The sequence below is a fragment of the Agelaius tricolor genome, unplaced genomic scaffold, assembly GCF_023055355.1.
Source record: "Agelaius tricolor isolate 1412-34295 unplaced genomic scaffold, bAgeTri1.0.p SCAF_2, whole genome shotgun sequence".
Lineage (NCBI taxonomy): Eukaryota > Metazoa > Chordata > Aves > Passeriformes > Icteridae > Agelaius > Agelaius tricolor.
The window spans coordinates 44,172,600-44,195,205 of NW_027269262.1; the positions used below are offsets into that span (position 1 = coordinate 44,172,600).

A 22,606-nucleotide genomic window follows, 5' to 3' on the forward strand; every position below is an offset into this window, starting at 1 on the left:
GCAAGGGCTAAAAAGACCTGCAGAAAGCCCCATGTAGCAAACGATGCTCTGACCTGGATTAGCTCATGTGGGACCTGTCCGCTCCTCGCCCATGTGCACTCACCAGCCAGCAATCTGTCATGTTTTTCTGATGCTCTCCTTCCCTGTGGGCAACCCAGTCCCTTCTGTCCTTTAGCAGAGTTCTACCTATGCTATGGACACTGCAACCATGTGCAGGGTTTTCCACCTACAACTCTAATATCTGCCATTTTCCTCCTCCAACACCAAGCATGAGCAAGGAAGGCTGGGAGACTGTACCCATTCAGCTGCTACTTTGGCCCTGTACCTAAATATATCACTACCTGTTGCAGACAAAAACATAAATAGACTTTGACTGTTAAATTCATAAAGTTAAATGCTTGTAAATATTTGGTGAGCATGCCTTTAATACAGACTTTAACTGTGCAGTCTCTATTTTAATGCCACAGGTTTCCTGTCTTCAATTCTGCTCTTCAGTGGGAAAAAAATTACAGTGAGAGAGAGACTCTTCTGCTCCCAGTCCATCACCCCATAACTAATTCTCTTGTATTTTGCTGGGTTTTTTTTCCCTTTCCCTTTCTCCTAATTCACATTGTTCCTGCCTCTGTGTTCCCAGTAGCTTGCAGCAAACTTCCCCTGCTTTCCTCTTCAAAGGAGGCCGGTCGGTTTTTCTCTCCTTTTTCCCTAGTATGAGAAAAAGAAATGTAATAAAAATTAATCTAATGGTAAAACAGAATTAGCCACTGCAAATCTGTAATGTAATTTTTTTCTTTTACCAGGCCATTCCTTGCATTTTTTCCTTCTGTGAGTAAGATAAGTAATAGAAATGAGCAAAAGGGGAACCTCCAGTGGATCAGAGAGTAGTCTCTATTCATTAATCACCCTCCCTCTCTGGGTCAGCTCCAGAAGCTTCAGAGAATCCCACATTTGAAGACAGAAACTAGTGTTATCTTCCACATTGAGATTAATCCTTTTTTAAAGGATTTTTTAAAATAGTGGCCTAATGCTCAAGATCTGAAGCAGCATCTTCAATACCATTATGTAATTTTGTTCTCTTCATTCTTTCCTTTCCAGCAATTCTGGTGTAATTTGCGAAGTTAGCAGCAGAGTTTATGTTTTCTTCCAGATCACTGATAAAGATATTGAGCTGTATTAGCTCCTTTGAAGCTGTTAAATAACCCATTAGAAGAGAGTAGAAACATGCTGATGTAGCTGCTAATTGGTTCCCAGAGCATTTGATATAGGTAAATTGATTTTGTATAGTACTGCATTTTTTTTACCAGATTGTCATGCAGGGCTACATCAAATGACTTAAAGTAATCCATGTGTAATAAATCAATACATGTATCTTAAGCAATTGTATTTTAGTCTCATCTTGTTGCTTGAATGCATCTCTTTTCCACACAAAAAAAATATATTTATTAACATTACATAAGATACTAACTATGAATTAATTTCTATTTATTTCTGTCTTTATAATCTGTTTTCATTAGTATTTTGCCCAGGGTCTATATAATGCTTATAATTATCCAAAACTCCTTGCATTTATTCTTTACAGTGTGCACTTTCACTTTTTACCAGTCATCTGAAATCTCCCCTGTGACCGACAATATTATTTCGGAAGGAAGACGAATAGCTCCAACAGTATTTCCACAATTTTTATTTTTGTCATACTCTGTGGGAGCATTGAAGCCTGAAGATTTAAATGTGTTTTGTTTTCACTGATGAACATTCTCTCATACATATAGTGAGCGTGAAAAAAAATATATCACTTCATTATGATAACAGAAAGAAATCCAACTTTTCAAAGTAGCTTAGTAAAAACTGTGTTTTGTTATCAAAAAACATTGTCCCTACGTGAATTCATATCAAAGGCAAAAAAGAAATCATTGCATTTTGCTCTTGTTGGCTATTCAGAGACTATACAGTTGTGACAGAGAGAGCTGAGCTGGATTTTAGGCTAAGCATCAGTAACAAAACTTTTAACCCTTTTAACCAATATTTAACCAAAATATTGGATGTTCAATCTTAGAGGTGGCTAAGCCCTAATAAGATTACAGTTTAGGCCATTTCCACATCTATCCAGTTCACTCTCTAAGAGACCAATGTAAGATTGAAAACCTCATTTCACTTTTCAGTAAATATAAAGAGAAAAAATGGTCAAGAAATATCACACATGATGTCAGTGAAACACAGTAGCTTTCCCAAATACACGATGATTTTTAAAGAAGAGTCTAATCCTCAGAGTTAAAGTGTGACTTAGTAAAAATATAATGATAGAGCTCCTTGCTTTGTTCTCCATCAAAACTATCCAGATCAATCCTCCTGAGATTTGCTGAAGATTGCGCTCCAGGCTTGGAAACCCAACTCAGAATGTGAAAATGGCCTAAAGAGTAATCTTGTTGGCTTAGCCCCCTCTAAGATTGAACATTTAATATTTTAACTTGGTTAAACTTTTTGTTACTGATGCACAGTCTCCAAGGACCTGCTCTGAGTATAAAGGATGCAAGCAAATGACAACTGTGACATAGCCATAGTAATGGTTATGTTCAAAATGGTGATAACTACAAAATTTGATAGAGATTTGTTATCTCCTCATCACACACTTTCTATGACATGTGTATAAAATCAGATGGCCTAGCTTGAAACACAGCCTCCTTACCTTTCCAGAATGATCTGAAGATACCAGCAGAAAATCACAAGTTCCTGAACTCAGATTTCCTGCCTGTGGTCACATGGCTTGAAATATACATTGGACTTACCTAACATCCAGGACTTTGTTATGGCTTGGAGGTCCCACTAAATGGAAGGAAAATTTCCAAAGCTGGTTGAAAATGGTGAGGATCATGTCTTTCCTTGAACTTCTTTAGAAATGAAGACTTCTTATGGGAATCCTAGCACCACTTCACCAGGAAAGCTAGCTGTCTTCGAAAGCAGACCTGTCAGAAAGCTGCCTCAGTAAATTCAGGCTCTCCTGCACTACCAGAGACTTGAGCTGAGTCATTTTGCCAAAGAGCTAAGTAACCACTTTCTTGGAGCTTTGAAACCTGTGGCTCCTAGACATCCTTACCTCGTTGTCATGGATGTGATGAGAAACAGGCTTCTCAGATGGCAACTCTCTTTATAATCTAGTAGTTGCTTCAGGCCATGTAATTTTTTCAGCTGTGTCTATCACACAGGGGAGGGTGCAATTTTGTGTCATGGTGTGCATCTTTCCCTGGTGTGTGAGTCACAGTGAGATAAGGTGAAGTGTCTGAAAGACATGCTCGCTGACAGTGATGACTTGATGACTCAAGTGCTGCAGATTTTCTAAGGCATCAATTTCCTCCCAAGAGATTTAAAATAAAAATCCCTCCATTTTACCTTTCAGTGATGGATGTTGTGTTATTGTAAAGCCTTTGTACTGCCAGCAGCAACTACTTAAGTACATACTACATGCTGTGGTTAAATCAGTCAATATAAATCTACTTGGATACGTTTATCATCGCCTCATCCTTTCTTCTTTAGTCTTCTCTGGAACAATTTGTGCAAAAGCACCTATCATTCCAAGACATCATTCAGACAGCATGAAGCATCATGAAAAGCTAAACCATACAGCAGGGTGGCTACATAAATGTACTGGAATGTATTAGCCAAAGTCCTTTGTCCAGAGTTCCAACTCAGTAACTGGTGTGCCATGGACTGCATGAATGGGTATCATCTTTTATTCCGTGGACTTTGCACTTGGTAGATTCAGGCATACCCACATGTAAAGATATGCTATCGTTTTTTAATAGGTGGAGCATAGGCACCTGGTGTACTCTAATCTTCTGTTTGTTTATGCTTATTTATCAGCTAGGGTTCTCAAGTAACAGTGGTGTTAAGGTGGCATGGCTGTGCCATGAAATGAGTGTATATGCACTCTGACCATTTACAGCGTGATATCCTTTTTACCCCAAATATAGATTTTGTACTTCAGACACAGCTTTTGTTTCTTATCACCTCAGAGGGGTTGTGACCCACTATGAAGAGAATCTCCCAGGGTAGGGTATCTTCATGTTGTTCATCCCTTCTTTTCAGTTCTAAACATTATTTTCCATCTTCAAATTTTGTAATCAACAAGACATTCTGGCTTCATTCTCATTCCAAGAAACCTATTTTTCCTCCAGAAATTTCAGACCTAAAACAGTGCAGGAAAAAAAATACTGTGGTAAAAAACTTACATATATTAAAAATAGTTTGCTTTTCTGGTATCCCTATCATCAGAAAACAAGTTAAACTGTTGAAACCTTTTCCTACATCAAAATGAGTTCATATTTCCAGCACATCTCAAGACTTCTGGCCCTTCTTACTGAGATTATGGGGAGAACCACTGTGGTGTCAAAGGCTGCAGAGTAGGAGGGGAGCTGGTTGGGTGCCAGCAAGCAGTTCAGGTTGCCACCTTGAAAGCAAATTTTCCTTGAGAATCAGGAATGACTTACAGAGTGTGGCAAAACTCATAGGACAAACAGTATCTCCAAAGGGAATGCTGCCAGGAAAGCTATTTAATTCTCATTTGTGTTTCTGACTGTGTCAAGAAATAGCACAGAAAAGCTACATCTTTATTTTGAATGTCCTTCTTTCCAAGGGCTCTTATTGGACTACTTCTACATATTTTATTCTTTTTTAGGTAAATATCTATGGTGCAAAATTTTCCCATGTTATGAGTGATGAACACACACAAGAGCTTGGATATTTGGTAGTGATTCTATAGGTTTGGTGATGACGTGGTTTTTTGCAGAGCTAGAATATAGAAATGCATTGTGTCATCCAGGCTGAATCCATTGCTCTTTCTTGCTAAACCCCTGTGACAACTCCCAACACATATTTGTCAGCAAAGCTGCCAATGTCTGAAGATGACAGGTAACAGGGATTTCTTTTATAAGATGATTAACCTACATTTCAACCCTATTAAAGAAGTGAAGAGAAACTGTTGCTATCCTCCTAAACATTTTTAATTTATTTTTCATCAGTAACAACAATGCTACCGCTTGTTCCCCCAAGTCATGTTATATTGACCAAGAGGAAGGAATGTGATGTTCATTTTCCTCAAGGGCATCTCTCAGACTTGTAAGCTGACTTTCTTATTGATTTGTTCTTGTCAATATGTAATCAGAAGCATAGGGATCATTTCTGTTTTAGTCTGTAACAGATCATTTCCCCAGGGTACCCTACTTGATGTAGGGGAATAGGGGTTTAGTTGTTAGGTAGTTATCTTCTTATTTAAACATGTATTTTACTGCTGTGGAGGGAGCATGAGTGGCACTAAGTAAAACAAATGTGAATTAAATGGACTTTAGGGGAGAGGCATTTTTGTTTTCTAAAATTCCTAGCGTATGGTTGAGTGTTTTATCATAAATAAGGCGTGTCTCAAAAAACTTTTGACAGATGATGGGAGAAAGCAAGCTTGGGCTCTTCAGGAGGTTTTCAGAAAACAAGGTCAGTACTTTTCAAAGAAAGCTTTTTTTTTTTTTAAAGACTTTCAGGCAGTCTCAGGGATAAAAAAAATGAGTAATTTAACAGCCAGATAAAAGAAATCCTTCCCAAGCTGTTAAATGTTTAATACCTAGCCAGGATCCTCAAAATTCTCTTCTCCACACTAAATAACGATATCTTATTAAAAACTTGTTAATTGGTGTGACACTAAATTTAAGTTTGTACAGGTCTCTTACACTTCAAGTTCTATCAGTGTACTATCTTCAAATTTTCACAATGCCTGTGTTACAAAACAATTCTAGTAACACTTCTAGAGCTATGTCTTGAAAACAAAAGGATTATGGATGAGTATCAAGAGCCTGCCTTCCTATTTGAACAAAATACACAGCAGTGGTAGGTGATAAGGCAAACTAATCTGCATCAAGACCCACTTGGTAGTAGCAGAAATGCAGGCATTTTGCAATAAAGACTCTTCTTAATTGAAACACAAGAAACCCACCTGAAATAGACATGAAAAAAGCTATATTTTCCCACATTATGCTAATACTTATTCTTTCTCATCTTTAACCTGTTAAATGTGGCTAGCTATTGATTTTATAGTTTTTTGTGAAGTCTTACTTTTGGACAGTGAGAGAGCATTTATATCAAGCAATTAATTTATCCCTGGTCCAGCTGGCAAAAAACAGTAGTCCAAGAGAGGACCTTATTGATGGCCAAGAACCCCATTACACAATGAAGACATCCATCCTATCATTGATGTCAAGTCCTTAGGGAGTAACCAGCACCAATTAACAAAGGCATTTTTACGACACCTTTAGATAGTCTATCCCCCTATGGGTGTTTTAACACTTTTAAAGAAAATTATTCTGTAGCCTTGTACAAAACAACACTGAGAGGGGATTAAAAAAATAATAATCCTGCAGTTTCCTCTTTTCCTTTCAGGGAAGGGAGGGAAACCTGGTAGTGGCCTGAACAGTTTTGCAGATTAGGTGAGGGGGTGGAGGTATGAAGTAGCTACACAGACTATTTCATCAGCCTACACAGACTATTTCATCAGCCTTGCTGTCCTGATTTCAGTGCTCAGGAGATCACAGCAGGGTGTCCTGTGATGCTCTTTGCAGAGGCTGAAGCTGCAGTGGTGAAGATTTTGAAGACCAAAATGTCAAATACTTTTCCTTACGTACCTTGAGACACAACCTTCAATCTTCAAAGGAAAGCAGAGGAGATTTATTTTCTAGTCAATTGTATAGCTCCCCTCTCATTGCTGAATTCAACTTCAAGCTAACCTAGAGCACCACAGGCACATGCTTCCAAGCCATGTAAAACATCCCACTGACAACATAAGGACTGATCCATTCAGGGGCACAACTCTCTTCAAACACCTAAGGGCCAAACAACATTCACTTCAGATTTTCCAGCACACTGATAATAGTTAAAGGGCTTAGGCTTTCCATGAATTAAGTACAACACCCTTTAGTTTACAGTTATGTACCTGGGTTCCTTCTTGTTTATGCACAGCTGGAGGTAAGATACATAAATTTTTCAAGATAATTTAAATTGCTTTAAAGCAAGGAAGAGATCCTGTGTATCTTCCAGCAGTAATTAAACTCACCATGTATGAAATGTCTTTGAAATAATGTTTTTTCATTACACAGAAAAGTGGTGTTCTGTGCTGTTATTTGAATGACACTCCTTCCTTCCTGCATACTGCTGTGCATTGAATTTATCATGGCAGTCAGAAAAGTCTTACTCCAAAACCCTGCTCTTCCTTAATAAACCCAGCTCTTCATTCACAGTCCTCCTGGTTGTTGTAACAACTGTGAAAATATGAACCAAACAGTGCAAAAATCTGCACATTTCTGAGGAGAGTGTTAATTCTTCTAGACACAAGTCTGAGGGAGGGACATAAAGTAGGGTGAAAAAATAAATGTTCACCAAAATAAAAGCATACAAAAGATGAAGTGTCTTACAAGCCATACTAGTCATTGCTCCTATTCAAAGTGAGTGGTAACTGGAGCTCACTTTCTACTGACAGCTACTATTCTAAATTTCTAAGCAGATGCTGGCCACTCAGGTCCCTCTCCTTTAATGGATAAATAAAATAACTTAGAAAAAGGATTTTCAGATCTTCTTTTTCTGTTTTTTGGGAGTTCATCTGGACTGCAGGATCCCCCAGGAATGCATTCACTTTCTGTTAAAAGGCCATCCATACACGTTTAAAGCAGCATTTAAATCCCAGGCAAGTAATCCACAGACTGCAGACAGCCCTTTTTCAAGAGCAAAGGACATGCAAAATGGAAGCTATTTTGTTCTGCTTTATTGAAACCAGAGGGAGTCCCAATTCAGAACCATTTAAAACATTTATTAGGGTTAATCATTGTAGGTTAAATAAACCACAAAAACTACATTTTAGGGGGAAAAATATTATTAGGTATGATACAATTAATATGTAAAACAGAAGGTAAAGTATTAACAGATTGCAGCATCCCATACATGAAGCAAGTGGGTCCAGCCCAATCAAAGCTCTTATATAAACAAAACAGAGGAAGAGTACCTAGCAGGTGATTTTAAACTGGAAATTTATCACTGACTCTGGTATAAATAATTAAGGGTAGGTTAGTAAAATATTTCACTGTAGTGAAACAGTGTGATGACAGCCAGAATGCTCACACATGTAACTTATCTAGTCACACTTACTCCCATGTGCCATGAAGGATTAGAGAAGACATGGGATGACAAATAAGTTTTTCAGGTATTGATACAGACTCATATTACATTGCAGCACTTTAGATAACATGTTGTACTGTGAGCAAAAATAGTAAGCTTTTTGAGCATCACTTTATTACTTCTAAGTTCCAATTCCTGAAAAATAATGGCTGGTTTTAGATTTCTCAATCTGAAAGACAAACATCTTCTAGAATATGCCATTTTCATGCACAAGAATGGCAAGTCAAAAATTGTACCTATGCATATCTCTATCTTCTTGCTACCTTTGATCCACAACTTTAAGTTCATAAAGGTGAAATGATCACTAACAGAAAAATGTACTTACAGAATAAAATGTGTTGTATATGAGAACCAGACATAGCGAAAAAACACTACATGTCAGCAGAACAATACAAAACTGTACTTTATATACACACATATATGCAGAGCATATACAAAAACTAGTTCCTTCATATTTTTTTTTTTAAACTTGTTCACGACAAGCCAGAAAAGCAAGTCACCCTCAACTGGACAGTCACAGTCCTGAGTCACAGTGCAAACAAGCTCCACCAAATATCCTTGGCACTACAGCCTGTGCCTCAGTCCTGCTGCCAGCTCTCTTGAGAAAATCAGTCTTGGACAAATCCAGCACCAGCTGGCTAACCAAGAACTGCAGTGTTGATATTATTATTATTATTATTATTATTATTAGAGAAGATCAGTTACACAGTCAGGTGCTCCAGTACAGTAATTCAGCTTTTCACCAGCCATAAACTACTAAGAGGAATTCCAGTTGCTGCTAAAACTTTCAACTCTGAGATTGGGGGTTTTTCTGTCATTTTTCTGACTGTTTATGAAGGGCGCTGGTACTTTCCAAGAAACACAAGCAACCAATGGAAGCAGAAATCATTAAATTTACATTTTTAAATCACTATTTTTTAAACAAACAATTGCCCCATTTGAATAGGCTGCACCTTGGCTTTGACAAACAGCAGAGTGGCAACAATATTGTCAAAAGTGAGCCCTGTGTTCAGAGAAAATGTGAGATGCTCTGCACAGCACATTGGCCTGTTATTTTTATTCTGGCTTCAGACTTCCCTAATGAAGCTTCCAGTAACCCAAATCTCAAGAACTTATACAATCAGATACCTTATTAATTGAAATATTTTTCTGGACTAAAAGCAGAATAAAGTGATTTAGATTTGCCCTAACAAAAGCAAAACCTCTTTAGTCACCATTAAAATTTTAAAATCTGTCAAAGATCCATTGTAAAAACTTCCAATTTAAAACTATTTTAACATATAACTCATAAAGCTGTTCTGATTCACATACTGCTCAAAGCCAGCTGTCAGAGCTGCTTGTTCAGGACAACATCCTGTAAAGATCAGTATCAATTGCCATTTCTAACATAAATTAGAGTATACAAGGTACTCACAAAATTGTCTTAAAAAGCTTTCAGACATCTCAGTTAGGATTTAGTAAGTTTTGAGATGCCATTGTAGAAAAAATAAAAATAGTCAACAATGATTTACAAAAGCTTAAAAATCAATTATGGATAACTGCTATATATTGAACTAAAGTTTATGGCACCTCTAGAAACACGTGTTCGATCTCATCTTCTTTTCTGGGTAACTGGTCTAGCCTCTTACTGGGTTTTACATAGGAGGAATCAGATCTCTTCCAGCATTGGGTCATGGACCCATAAAATGTATGAACCTGTGATGTTGGTAAGTTTGGTATTTCCTTAGCACTGAAGGCCATGTTAAGCTTTTCCCTCTCCAGCCAAGTGAAAGAGCCAGGCATCCCTGGCAGACTCGCTTGTACCGGGATGGAATTAAATGTTCCCTAAAGGAGCCCGTCTCCCTCCCCTGCTACCAACAATGATTACTGAATTTTCACTTAAATAACCCTACATTATCAGTTAAATATTTGCTGCAGTGACACAGAGACGTGGATCATATATCAGCACAGCTGAAAACTGAAAGTTTAGCCAAAATATCCAAGGCTGTATTTTCTAGAATGAGTGTTTTCAAAAGAGGCCAAAATATAGAAGAAACTACTTATATGTGAATGCAGCACAGGTTCTCAAATAAAATGCGGAGGGATATTTCCCACCTATGCTACTCCTAACCCTCTGGAGACAAAATGTTCCTGTTGATTTTATCTGGCTCTGTTTCAAGCCCTAACAATTAGTGACATTTTATCTAAGCAATCTCACAAAATAAACCAGCCAATAAGGTCTGGTTTTCTATGTATCAACACGGAAACAACGCTCTTGGCTGCCTGCTCATGATTTATTGTGGGAAGTTATTTTTCCCTTTTGTTTGCTTTTATAAGCCCTCCTGAAAATGTGCAGTGGTGATAATTTTCCTCATAAGAGAACAAATTAATGTTGTGGAATTCAGGCTGGGCTCTGGTTTTGAATATTTCTTACTCTAATTCCCACTTCCAATGAAATTGATGAAGAAGATAAATTTGGATTTTATCATCCCAGTCACACACATTCATAAAAGACAGAAGTTGAAAACACATACAGTTTTACATTACTTCTACTTCATAACCCTCTATAGGAATTCTTTCCTCCACTGCATTTCCAAGTGCATCACACTTCAAAGATATCACATAGTGTGCCTTCCACACCACATCCCCACACAATTGAGAAGATTACTCCAAAAATTCAGGGAATTACATCTGTAAGCAAACATTCACATTTGTTTTTAGATTCCAGCCTCTAACCCCAAATAATATTGTGCTCTCTTGTGCAGTTTTTTTGTACAGAAATAATGTTCTTTGAACTCAAATACCTCTTGGAGCACAGCAGTGACACCACAAGGAGTGGGGCACTGTGGCAGCCTCTCTTAGAAACCAAGGAATATGCAATGTTGAACACAGACAACTTTGGTCTGGGGCACAGATCTGGAGGAACCCTGGTAAGCAGTGGGTATTAAACCTGTATTTATGCTCATTTTACATTTTCAGCAACTATTGAAACCCACACCCTGCACAGGGAATCATTCCACTCTACACAGTGGCTGCATTTTCACTTCTTTCTGAAGCACACTGGAACTGTATGGGGTCCAGCAGTTTCCTTCGTGACAACTCCTTCTTCCACATACACAGCACTTCCTGACACAGATTTTGACTTCCAGTCCATAAAAACTGCATTCAATCATCCTTTGGATCCTTTTTTTTTTTCCTTCAGTTAGCAAATTCAGTCCACTTCTTGCTGATGTTTACTGAAAGTAGGAGATGAAGCTGCAGATTTAGAAAAATCGTGAAGCAGAGTCCAGCTAAAAAGATGGCAGAGAAACTGTAAGCCAAAATTCAGGTTTTATGGGATTTTTTCACCATATTATTACAGAGAAAACTCTAAAAACAGGCCAAGTTTACTTTGCAAATGTAAGAAGATAAGTTTTTGCAGCAAACCTAAATTTTATTTAAAAACTGATCATTTTATTAAAAAAAACCCCAACAAAACAGTCACTGGTTTCAACAGAGAATTGGAGTACTTTGACATTGTAATTTTGACAGGATATTAGAGAGGATTTTCCAACTGGGTTTTGCAAAATCCCTTTGAAGTAAAGCCTTCTGCTTCTGGTCCTTGCGTTATTGCTCATGGGAAGTATTGAAATTACTGCTTTCAAGATAAGGAGCCACGTCACTGAGATCACGAAGTCCTTTCTCAGTGAAAAAAAAAGCAAATGATGCTGTTTTTCAAGTAAATCTAAAAAGATCAAGTTGGGTCAGCAGCACCGCCTACCCGTCTGTGAAGTCTGCCTTCCAAGTTTGATTGCTCCATTGTTACTGTTTTCATGAGGATCTAAGGGTGGAATTTGCTGACCTGAAACACATGAGGAGACATGAATTCAATTTTCCTGATGTAAGAACAACACACCATGCAGGTAACAGTTAGAATTTAGCTTGCATAAGAATTACATCTGTGAAATTTTACAAGAAAACAACTGTACCTTGAATATTTTCCCATGAAAAAAGACTTTCACATTAAAAAATATATATGAAATATGGCTATTGAGAGGACATGAAGTACACTGAAATTATATTATCCATGAATTTTTTTTAAATAGTTATCTTACTGAGCTCCTTGCAACTTAAAAAGAGAAAATTGTCATCTTTCTCCTAGTTCCACCTAAATGTGAATGGTGCCAGTTTAAAGAGATTGTGCCCCTCCTAAATCTGCATGACATTTAGTCCTAGCACACTGGAGTTTTACAAAGCACTGTAACTAAACACATGGTGCCTACAATTGACAAAGAAAAACAGATCTGTTCTTTCCATTGAATCCCTTCCTCTTTTTTAGGCATACCCATGTCTTTCCAGTTGACAGCTTTGATTACCTAACATCACCATCACCCCTTTCCTTGCAAACTCTCCTGATTTTTTAATCATCTTATGGAGCAATTATTTAGAGTGTTTGAAAGAATTTCAGCCATTACAGGAGAGCCAGAGATCTCTCCTGGGGCAGAAGGGCACTGCTCCAACTCCCTCCCCTGTGTGCCCTTGTAGTACTGCTGCATCTTTTGTCTAACCGGCTTCCTATTAGTGGAAAACATACAATGTGCTTAATAAGAAAAATAATAAATGGAAAAAAAATTCTCTCAGGTCCAGTCCATCCTCTGTCTCTCTCTCTCTGGTATGCATCTGGCTTTTGCATTAAAACCTTGTGTGAGCTCTCCATCAGTACCTTGAGATTTTACAGTCATGGTAATGTACTTTCCCATCACTTTGTGGATTTCCTAAAATTTTTTTCTGAAGCTGAATCCTTTTTTATGAATTATTCTTGGGTTTACCATTACCCATGTTAAATAACATGAGTTAAAATATTTAACATTTGTTTCTTATATACCACTTTCAGAGAATACAGAGTTCCTGTGAACAGTTCATCATAATCCAGGTGGATTTTACAGCTTAGATTTCCTCATCCTTTGCTTCAGTTATTCACAGCTCTCTCTTACCAAATGTTCTATGAATTATGTACCTATGCTGAAGCCTGAGCCCTACAAATTATTTGGGGGAGTGGTTGTGGGTAGGCAAGTTTAAAGCATTCGGGTAAAATCCAATCCAAATGAAATCAAACAGCAAAATTTGATCTGTAAAACTTGTCCTTAAATTACCTTCAGCCAAGATTCAAATTTTCTCTTACTTTTAAAGCAGGTAATTTTGTGTATTTGTACAGCTGAATAAGAAAGGGAGACCTCCTCCCATTACTAAGGTAAAGATACTGCATCTGGTCCAACAGAGTGAAAAATGTGTATCTTGAGGGGCAAAGCATGTATAAGCACTGACATTACAATGTTGAGCTCTGTTTGGGTCACTAAACTATCAACTTCACATCCTGCTTAACATTCTTCAGTTCAGACTTCATGTTTGTAAAGTAAAATAAAAAGCAGAATAGGTGGTTATAGACCCAGCTGTTACATGCATTAGTGCTGTTGGCTTTGTTTGGAGACAAAGAGAATCCACTAATTCTTAAAACTCTAGAGAATATGAAGAACATGGTATCTGTGAGAGGCTTTCCAAGAAGGCAGTGCTGTCGTCATAGAGACCTGCAGGGAACTTGTGCATTAAGTACCTAACACTTCCAAAGGGCTTTCAACTCAGTCCCAGCAAAATAAAACTCTGTCAATCTGACCCAGCCAGAGCACAAAGTAGCTAAAAAACCTGGCAACTCCAGACATGGCTTCCATAAAAAATTTGTCATTAATCAAATACCTCTAAACGTTTGTTCTTCTAACAGTAACTTTGGAAGAGGAGAGCCTTAATGTGCAAACTTTCATTTTAGAAATGAAAGCCTAACTTTCATTTTAGAAATGCATTAAACAAAGACATTAACTCTATTTGTTTTTCATTCAGCTTTTCATATTTCCTATGAGTTTCAAGTAGTTTCTACGGTACTCCTGATGTGTATGCCAAGAAGCAGGAAAACTTATCTTTGGAGGAAAAACCTTGCAGGCTTCAAGGTCAGCAAACAGTTTGTCCAGTTCAGACCAGGACACAATATATGTTGCTAAGAATCACCCAGATTTAAGTAATTTCTCAGAACAAACAAAACCCACATAGATAACAACTATAAATAATAAAGACAAAAAAATCTCTAGACCTATTTGCTGCTAAGTTATTCTTGAACTTAAGTACTGTTTGTCAGGAACTAGCCATGTTTTCTGCTGTTTTGATACCACTACCCCCTCCTTGAACTCAATGTAAGGAAATAAATGTTTAAACAGTCTAAACTTTTACTTTATTTGAGTCTGAGAATATTTTTTCAGTAGGTGATTCTTGCCTCACTTATTACTTCTCTTATTACCAGAATTATTAAACCATGAAGTTAAACCATTTTAGTTTTAGTAACAAGACATCCCTGCCCAAACAGCTTTTACCATGACAGGAATAACTATCTTGGAGCATAAAACTCAGTCTAACACCTGAGAACCAGCTCCACAGCAAATGATACAGTGATTTTTCATCAGACATCAGAGAAAGTGAATTAAAACATCAGTCAGAAATCTGTCTGACTTACTGTCTTTCCCTAGGCCTCCCTGACAGTAGACACTCTAACAGAGAAATGCCTAAGCAGCAGGAGAACACTAAGGATGAGGAGTGAAATGCTGATCCTGCATCTACACTTCCTGCTTCTAACCCAGCTCAATCACTATTGCCACCTAAAAGCACTGTGATCATCTCATCTTGTCATTCAGCTCCTGATAAATATGGCATCAATATTGCTGACACCAACTCAAATATAGCTGGCACTGAGTCAGGATCAACAGAGGTCACAAACTGAATTAATTTTGGAAAGTATATACTCATTTAAAATTTGCATCTCACTGGCATCCATAGTTTCTGTTCCAGAGTTATAAAAATATCCCAGTATTGAATACCATAAATTAAAAATGCTGTAGGTTATTTCTTTCGTGCAGTTTATGTCAGAAAGAAGCAGCAGTGCTCTGACATCCAGCCCTGCATTTCTCATGCTGAAGAAATAAAAACATTAAGGCAACTCCTCTTCAAACTGAAGACTGCTTGGTAAAGGCAGTCAGCTTAAAAGCACCATCAGAGATTGAACTCCTAGAATAATAGAACGGCTTGGGTTGGAAGAGCCCTTAAGATCAGGGGGGTTCTAACCCCCCTGCCATAGGCAGGGATGTCACTCACCAGATCAGAGTGCTCAGGGCACCTGGCCTTGAGCACTTCCATCCACACCCTCTCAGGACAACCTGTTCTCATCTCTTGCTTAACTTAAGATGACAAACTAGACCACAAATAGTCTTCACCCTGTTTTGAAGAGCAGAACACAACTTGCCAGCTTGCCAAAGATCAGCAGGAGTGTGTTTTAGGATTCCAGAAATAGTTATTCACAGAGTATGCATGCACATTTATCTAAGAATTCTCCAGCTGAACTGGTGAAACAAGGAACTTGGGGATAAAATATTACTGAGCTGGTATGAAAGTTCTATATGGCTCCTATTGCTGATATTCCTACAGAGTAAGTTGCTGACTGCAACTTAAAATTTGATTTTGCACTATTATTAAATATAAGATTATATATTTCAATTTTATTTCACTAAGGTTCAGACCACAGAATTTGTGCAACAAAACTGTTTGCAACCATCCACCTCTGCACATTCCTGAAGAGGTCCTGGTGTCCTCCATTCTCTCATTCCAGTAAACACTGGTGTGTAAAATAAGAAGTGTCACAAGAGACTGCTCAAATGTAGGGTTACAGAAATTGTCACAGTTCTGAAGTGAATCATCCAGATTAACAGATGAAAAGCATTATACCAATTGCATCTCCTCCTTTCTGGCATGTTTGAGTCGGGCTGAGGCAGTCCAGGATGAAGGTCAGAGTCTTCTCCAAAACCTGGTAGAGTTCCAACTGCTGCTACTGAATCTGAGGTTTGTTAAGAGATTAATCAGCACTGTGGGCGTTGCTGTTCTAAGAGTGCCAGAGGCAAAGAGACTGGGAAATGGGAGGGTGGAACAAGAGGTAAACAAAATGGGAATGAAGAAAAATGAAAAGTGGACCAGAGAAGCAAGAGAGACAGCAGGGACTGGGTAGCAGCTCAGTGAGCAGAACTTGAAGAAAGACACACAGGGAGTGCTCTAGTGCAGCTGGAAGCAGGAGGCATCATGAAAGTAATAAAAGCTGCTCTCTTTACTCCTTTTTTAATGTGATGCTCCAGTTGGAAGCTGTGACATTCACTAGATCAGAATCGGGCTTGGAGCTGAGCTTTTTGCTCTTGTTTGGGTTTTTAAACATGAAAATAGTTTCATCATTGACCTGTAAAAGACTGCATCAAAGGAAAGGTTGGGATCAGCCCTGAGCATAAGGCTCTGTAAAAAACCTGCAACAGTTACCATGATGACAAAGGGACAAACACAACAATGCATTGAACAGATGACTCATTTACTGTGGAAACAGATGTGTTGTGATCAACCTGAACTGGCACATCCAGATGATGAAGTCAAGTCCCAAGGACTTGCAGAATCACAGAATATGCTGAGTTGGAAGGGACCCACAAGAATTAGCAAGTCCAACTCCTAGCCCTACACAGGATACCCCAAGAGTCAATGCCTGACAGCATTGGCCGAATGCTCCTTGAATTCTGTCAGGCTGGTGCTCTGACCACCTCTCTGGGGAGCCTGTTCAGTGCCCAAGCACTCCCTGTGTGAAGAACCTTTTCCTAATATCCAACATAAACCTCCCCAGACACAACTTCAGGCCATTCAAGAAGCAGAGTCCTGCTATCTAACACAACTATTACTCTAAGGAGAAGCAGCAATCAGAGTCCTGTGCAGTGGCTTTCTCTGTCTTTCTCTCCATCTTCCTGAAAATCATGTACCAGGTAATTTTTAGGGGGCTAGAGGAAGGTGAAATACATTTCACTCTGCCCCAGAGAAGCAACCTAACACCTGTCAGAGCTTAGGTGAGCGTTTCTAATGGCTCACCTGAGAAAGGGTTAACTTCAATCAGGGTACAACAGCTACACAATGCCCAGAACCACCTCCTCAAATTGCCAGCTGTATCCCAGCAAGATGAGCCCCTGCAAACCTCATTAATAAAGAACAGCCACCTGTGAAGACAAGGCAGAGCAAAGCAGGCACATCTGATCCAACAGTTTTAGCAGTTTTCTGTACCTGTAGGACTTAAAACAGTCCCACTTCATATCTCCCCCAATTCTTTCACGCTCTGAAACCTATTTCAGTGGTATTTTAGAAGTTTCTCACAAGAATTATAAAGCTTGGCTCACTAGTCTGTCTCTAGCTCTTTCCCCTGCCCCCCATACTTATACTGATATTAAGATTTCCCCAACTGACTGTTTACTCATGCTGTAAGTTTTCATGCAAGGGAACACAATAAATAAAACTGACTGCATAAGTAAACACAGTTAAGTGGCAATTATTTTAATAGTCCTAATAGCACAGCTAACAGCATCTCCATGCAAGAAAATAAAGCCTTTGGTTTGGTTTGATCTAAAGCAAAAGCATAGACTGCTGACACAAGTTCTTGCTAGGGGAAGCAGCAATACAACTATGTTTTGCTCATTTAATTAAAATCCCCAGAAAAAAACCCAAACAAATATTTAAATCTTGCATGTATCAAAGTAAACAACAGTATTCCTAATTATTTAATTACTGAGATCCAACCTTAGGTCCTGCTGTAATTAACTTTAGGCTATGTCAGTTTCTTTACTGACATAGCCCAAAGTTTTAAGTGCTCTCCTTGGAGAGGGATCCAGTACCTCACATGTTTAACTTTAGCAATTGTCCAAAGGTCATTAAGTTTTGCTCCATTCCCTGAAGTCTGAAAGCGACAGGAAAACTAATCCTGAAACACAGGGAACATAAACTGTAAAGAATATAATCTCAAATGTTAGTTTGGACAATGTTCTTCCATTCTTTCACATGCTGTATAAAAATTCAGTTATGAGTTTGGACTACCTTAAAATTGGCATATGTCAAATTTATTTGTAACCTAAACGTATTTTTTTTTCTTAAAATATCTTTCATAGACCTCTTCAAAGTACTTCACAAATATCTGCAAATCAGTAGATAAAAGGATGAAAACCACCACACTCCTCACTCACGAAGCTTGAAGACTGTCTATCTGCAATTCCACCCATCCAAGCCCATCTGAGTCAGTGTAAACACTGAGTGTCTGCTGGAAAGTATTCCTTACCCATTCCACAGGTATTTCATACCTTCCTCTTTAGCTTGTCCAGCATACAGCTGGTTAAACTGTAAACTCTAGAGATCGAGTTTGATTTGGTTTTTTTAATCTCCCAGTATTTCTAGGAAACGAGTATTTGGGTTACATTAAATATTCAATATATGAGCTGCTGGCAAGGCATCAGAAAATCAATAGCTTCATACATTTATAACTGAGCATTTACCACATGAAAGCTTGAATCCCAAGACAGAAACTGCTCTAATTAGGAAGCCTCATCTAGGAAGAATGTTCTTATCTGGATTTTAAACACCAGCCTGTCTCTCCTTCTCGTAGTATGAGCATCAGTGTGAGTGAGCATGCTAACCCCTCTTTGCACAGTCTCCACAGAGTGTTCTGATAATGCTCTTCCCACTTCCTTCTCACCCTCAACAGAGGATGCTGAAATGATTTAATCTTGCCCCCCTTGGTAGCACACTGATCTCAAACTTTTCTTGGATGGTGCCTTGAGCAATCTGATCTACTAGGTGGCACCCTTGTTTGTGGTGGGGGAGCTGAACTAGATGATCTTTAAGGTCCCTTCCAACCCAAACCATTCTATTGTCCTATGATTTGCCAGACTTCAAAGAAAACAACCCATGGCCATAATGTTTGTTTTGTTTAAGCCCAAGTTTATTTCATGTTTTGCTTAGCTAGATATTCTTCAGCAGCCTGCTTGTCCCAGGGCCCGCTCCCCTGCGGAGCTGCTGGGGCATTAACCAGGGAGCCACGGGCTCGGCTCAGCCGCGCGCCCAGGGCGGCTCTTACGTAACCTGCCCCTTCATATCTGGGCCACCTTCACGCTGAGGTAGCAGGCAACAACACACACAGGCTGGAGAGAAACAGCTGGGTGTGTACCAGATTTGAGTAAGGTAACTAAGGCTTATTTGAGCTGGTAAATGAACAGGTGTCTGAGAATTGCAAGGGTATGATTGCCACTAAATGATAGTACACATTGGGGAGCTTGTTTAGTCTTTGAAAACCAGCCAGGCACAAGCAAAGGTCAGTGGGCTAAAGTCCCACAAACAAGAAGGGGCAATACAGAACTGGTATGACCCCCTGCACAGGCACAACTTTATTATACTGCTATTGTATAATACATTCCTGGCATTTTTGCTGCTGCCAAAAAACCGGCGACAAGGAGCCACTGTGCCTATGATTCTTTTAAGGCTGGGAATAAAAAGTTGGTAACATTTGTTCCTATAGAAACTCAGCTATTAAAAAAGAACTACTGGAACAAATTAAAGAAACACTGAACTGTTAAGCCCTTTTTATGTCAGAAACCTTTAAAGAAAGACATTGGGAAAAATCTACCTCCAGTGAGGAATATACAACTGTATAAAAAATACTCATTTCATGTTTACAGAGACATAAATCAGTCACGTGATATTTCACAATCACAGCAAGCCTTCAGCCAGGAACTGCTAAACAAACCCAGGCTAAGTACAGTAGCTTATCATTTGAAATCCCATGGGTACAGCAGAACCCAGGAGCTGCAGCCCATTACCCAGCTCAGTGCAAGCTCCCATAGAACAATGACCTTGCCAATTCTTGTGCTCAGTCTGCCTCTTCACCCTTACTTGCCCAAGTATAGCGACTGCAGAGTACCTCTCCAGCCAAATTTGACCCATCTTCAAAAAAATCAGAAACTTTTACTGATTCTAGTCTTTCACATGTTGCATTTTCTTGAGACAAATTAAGGACGAAAGATTTGTGTTGAGACTGTGCTATGAAGATATCCCTCTAAGCAGCCAAATCCTAAAATTGTGAGAGAAACTTATTTAAAAAATCTTTTAAGTACAGTGTAATATAATAACTTTAGAAATGAAGCAATCTTTCTATAATCTCTGTTATTTTTCCAAGATTTATCTGGCTGTCAACAAAACATACCAGTTCCCCTTTTTTCTTTATGCCTTCTTCCTATCATTATGAGTATACATTTTTTCCATCATACTATTTCACTCCATTCACAACAATGTCCCTGGAAAGGGACAGTTGTTAGACATCTCAGGAAGGAAAAATTTTTATGCTAAAATGCCCCTGGGAAATGAAAACCATAGGCAAGAAGGAGGTAAATTTTTTAGCTAAAATAAAATGAAGTCTGCTTAGGCTATCAATTTCAAGGAGGATTTAATAGAGAAATTCTCCACACATGTTGGAATATCCTTTCAAATCTAGACTTTAAAATAGATAACACATACAGTCTACCTGCAAAGTCCAAGGTAAACAGAAATTGCTGCTTCCTTGTTCAGAGGCCAGGGAGCTGCACCATGCCCTTCATGAGCAACACAGGGACAAGGGCAGGAGCTCTCAGGCAGCATGAAAGCAAAACTAAAGCTGCAGAGTGACTTTTAGGGCATCACACAAACAAAATTAGCCAGCAGAGTTGGAGACATTGCCACAGGAGGATTTCATACACTGAAAAGGCAGAAATGTTGCTATGCAACTTGGGCAGAGACAGACTTTTTTGGAAATTGCACTAAGACTGAAGTGGTGAAAAACATCAGAAAGTTACTTATCAATACTTTCTGTCCAGTCGCAATCACACTAATTAATTCTACTGCTAATCAAGCATTTTTCACTTGGTTTCCACTATATTTCTATAAACATACTCTACCAACTCTCTCCTTTCTCTCTGCTGAGTGCTTGATAAGGTCACAAGTAGATCCACTGAGACCAAATATTTCTATATATAGAAGTAATTGCCTGTGGAATTAAGTGCACTTGCCTGGGTATCTAGTTCATACTAAATTTAATTTAGCTGATTTTCCTCGTCTATTATATTAATTATTAGGGACAGTGCACACTGCCAGTTGCAGCAATGCCTATCAAAGCTGGAAACTAATTATCTAATTATGTGGCAAGAATGAGTTCCTCTGCAAGAACGTCCACAACCCTCAGATGCAGACAAACAAGTAAACTATAACAGGGAAGAACCAGTTCCTCCAGACACCCATGTGGCACACACCTCTTTTTTAAAAGGAGGCAAAAGAATGGTAGTGTATTCTAGGAATACTGGTTCTCATTGACCATTTCAAATACATCCCATGTAAGCAGAGCAAACAGTTCCACAGGCCCCATCACAGGCGAAGTGTGCTAGACAATATCAGCTAATTAAAAATATGTGAAATTCAAAAAAATAAAATAATGGGAAACAAGGAAAGGAAACAAGGTTGAGTGTCTGGACATGCTGTCTCCTAGGTCTCTGCACCCCAGAAGAGGATTCAGGGAGAGGAGGAAACAGCAGTAGTGGAAGAAGATCAGACCACGGATCTCTTAACAAATCTTAACCCGTACAAGCCTGAGGATGCATAGGGAGCAACATCGTTCTTTATAATCCCTGCTGTTTTTGAAAGGTTGTGGAGAAAGGTAAATGTTATATCTGTCTTCAAACAGGGACATAACAAGCCAGGGGTCTACAGGCTGGTTAGCCTCACTCTGCTTCCTGGGAAAACCCAAAGCAAATCCTCTGAGACGCTGCTTCTGAGCACAAGAAGGTGAAGAAGGTGACCAGGACCAGTCAGCATGGGCTTACCAAGGGTTAACCATGTCCAGCCATCCTGGTTGCCCTCTATGGCAGCATGGCTGGATGTTGTTTACCTTGACTTTGGCAAGGCTTTTGATACTTCTCCCTACAGCATCCTTGTACTTGTCAGTGTTGGGATGCTACAGCCTAGATGGGCAGGCTGCTAGCTGTGTGAGTAGCTGGCTGGAACATCCGACTCAAAGGTCAGTGGTTAATGGTATGTGTCTACCCATAGGCCAGTTACCTTGATTAATACCTTTTATCAGAGCCTGAAGGATGAAAAAACAGGCACCCAAATCAGCCCTCAGATGACACCCAACTCTGAGGTGCAACCAGTAGCCTTGAGGGCAGGGCCGCCCTCCATAGGGCCTTAGGCTGGAGGCAGATACGGGTCAAAAGGAGCCTTTCCTTCAGAAAGGACAAATGCCAAGCACTACTCGTGGGAAGGAAGAGCCCCTGGCTATGAGAGAGGCTGGGCACTGGCTGCCTGAGAAGCAGCTCTGCCCAAAAAGGACCTGAGGGAAGCAATCTGAGCATGAGCCAGCAGCATGCTCTGGCAGCAGAGACAGCCAGCAGCAAGCCATAGGAACCAAGACAGAACATTAGGCAAAGTAGTTATCCCCTCCTAGATGTGGTCCAACACCACCTGGGTCACACTTGCTTTGAGCCCCACAACACAA

At 39.2% G+C, this 22,606-nt stretch overlaps 1 protein-coding gene across 1 annotated transcript in view; it reads right to left on the reverse strand.

The window, feature by feature from the left end:
* Window positions 1-7,813: 7,813 nt before the first annotated feature.
* RAB31 (RAB31, member RAS oncogene family) overlaps window positions 7,814-22,606 on the reverse strand; it is a 62,077-nt gene continuing 47,284 nt past the window's right edge. Inside the window, exon 7 of the mRNA XM_071417049.1 lies at window positions 7,814-12,019. Within this exon, the coding sequence (XP_071273150.1) occupies window positions 11,922-12,019 (98 nt within the window). The 3' untranslated portion in view covers window positions 7,814-11,921. The remainder of the gene's footprint in view (window positions 12,020-22,606) is intronic.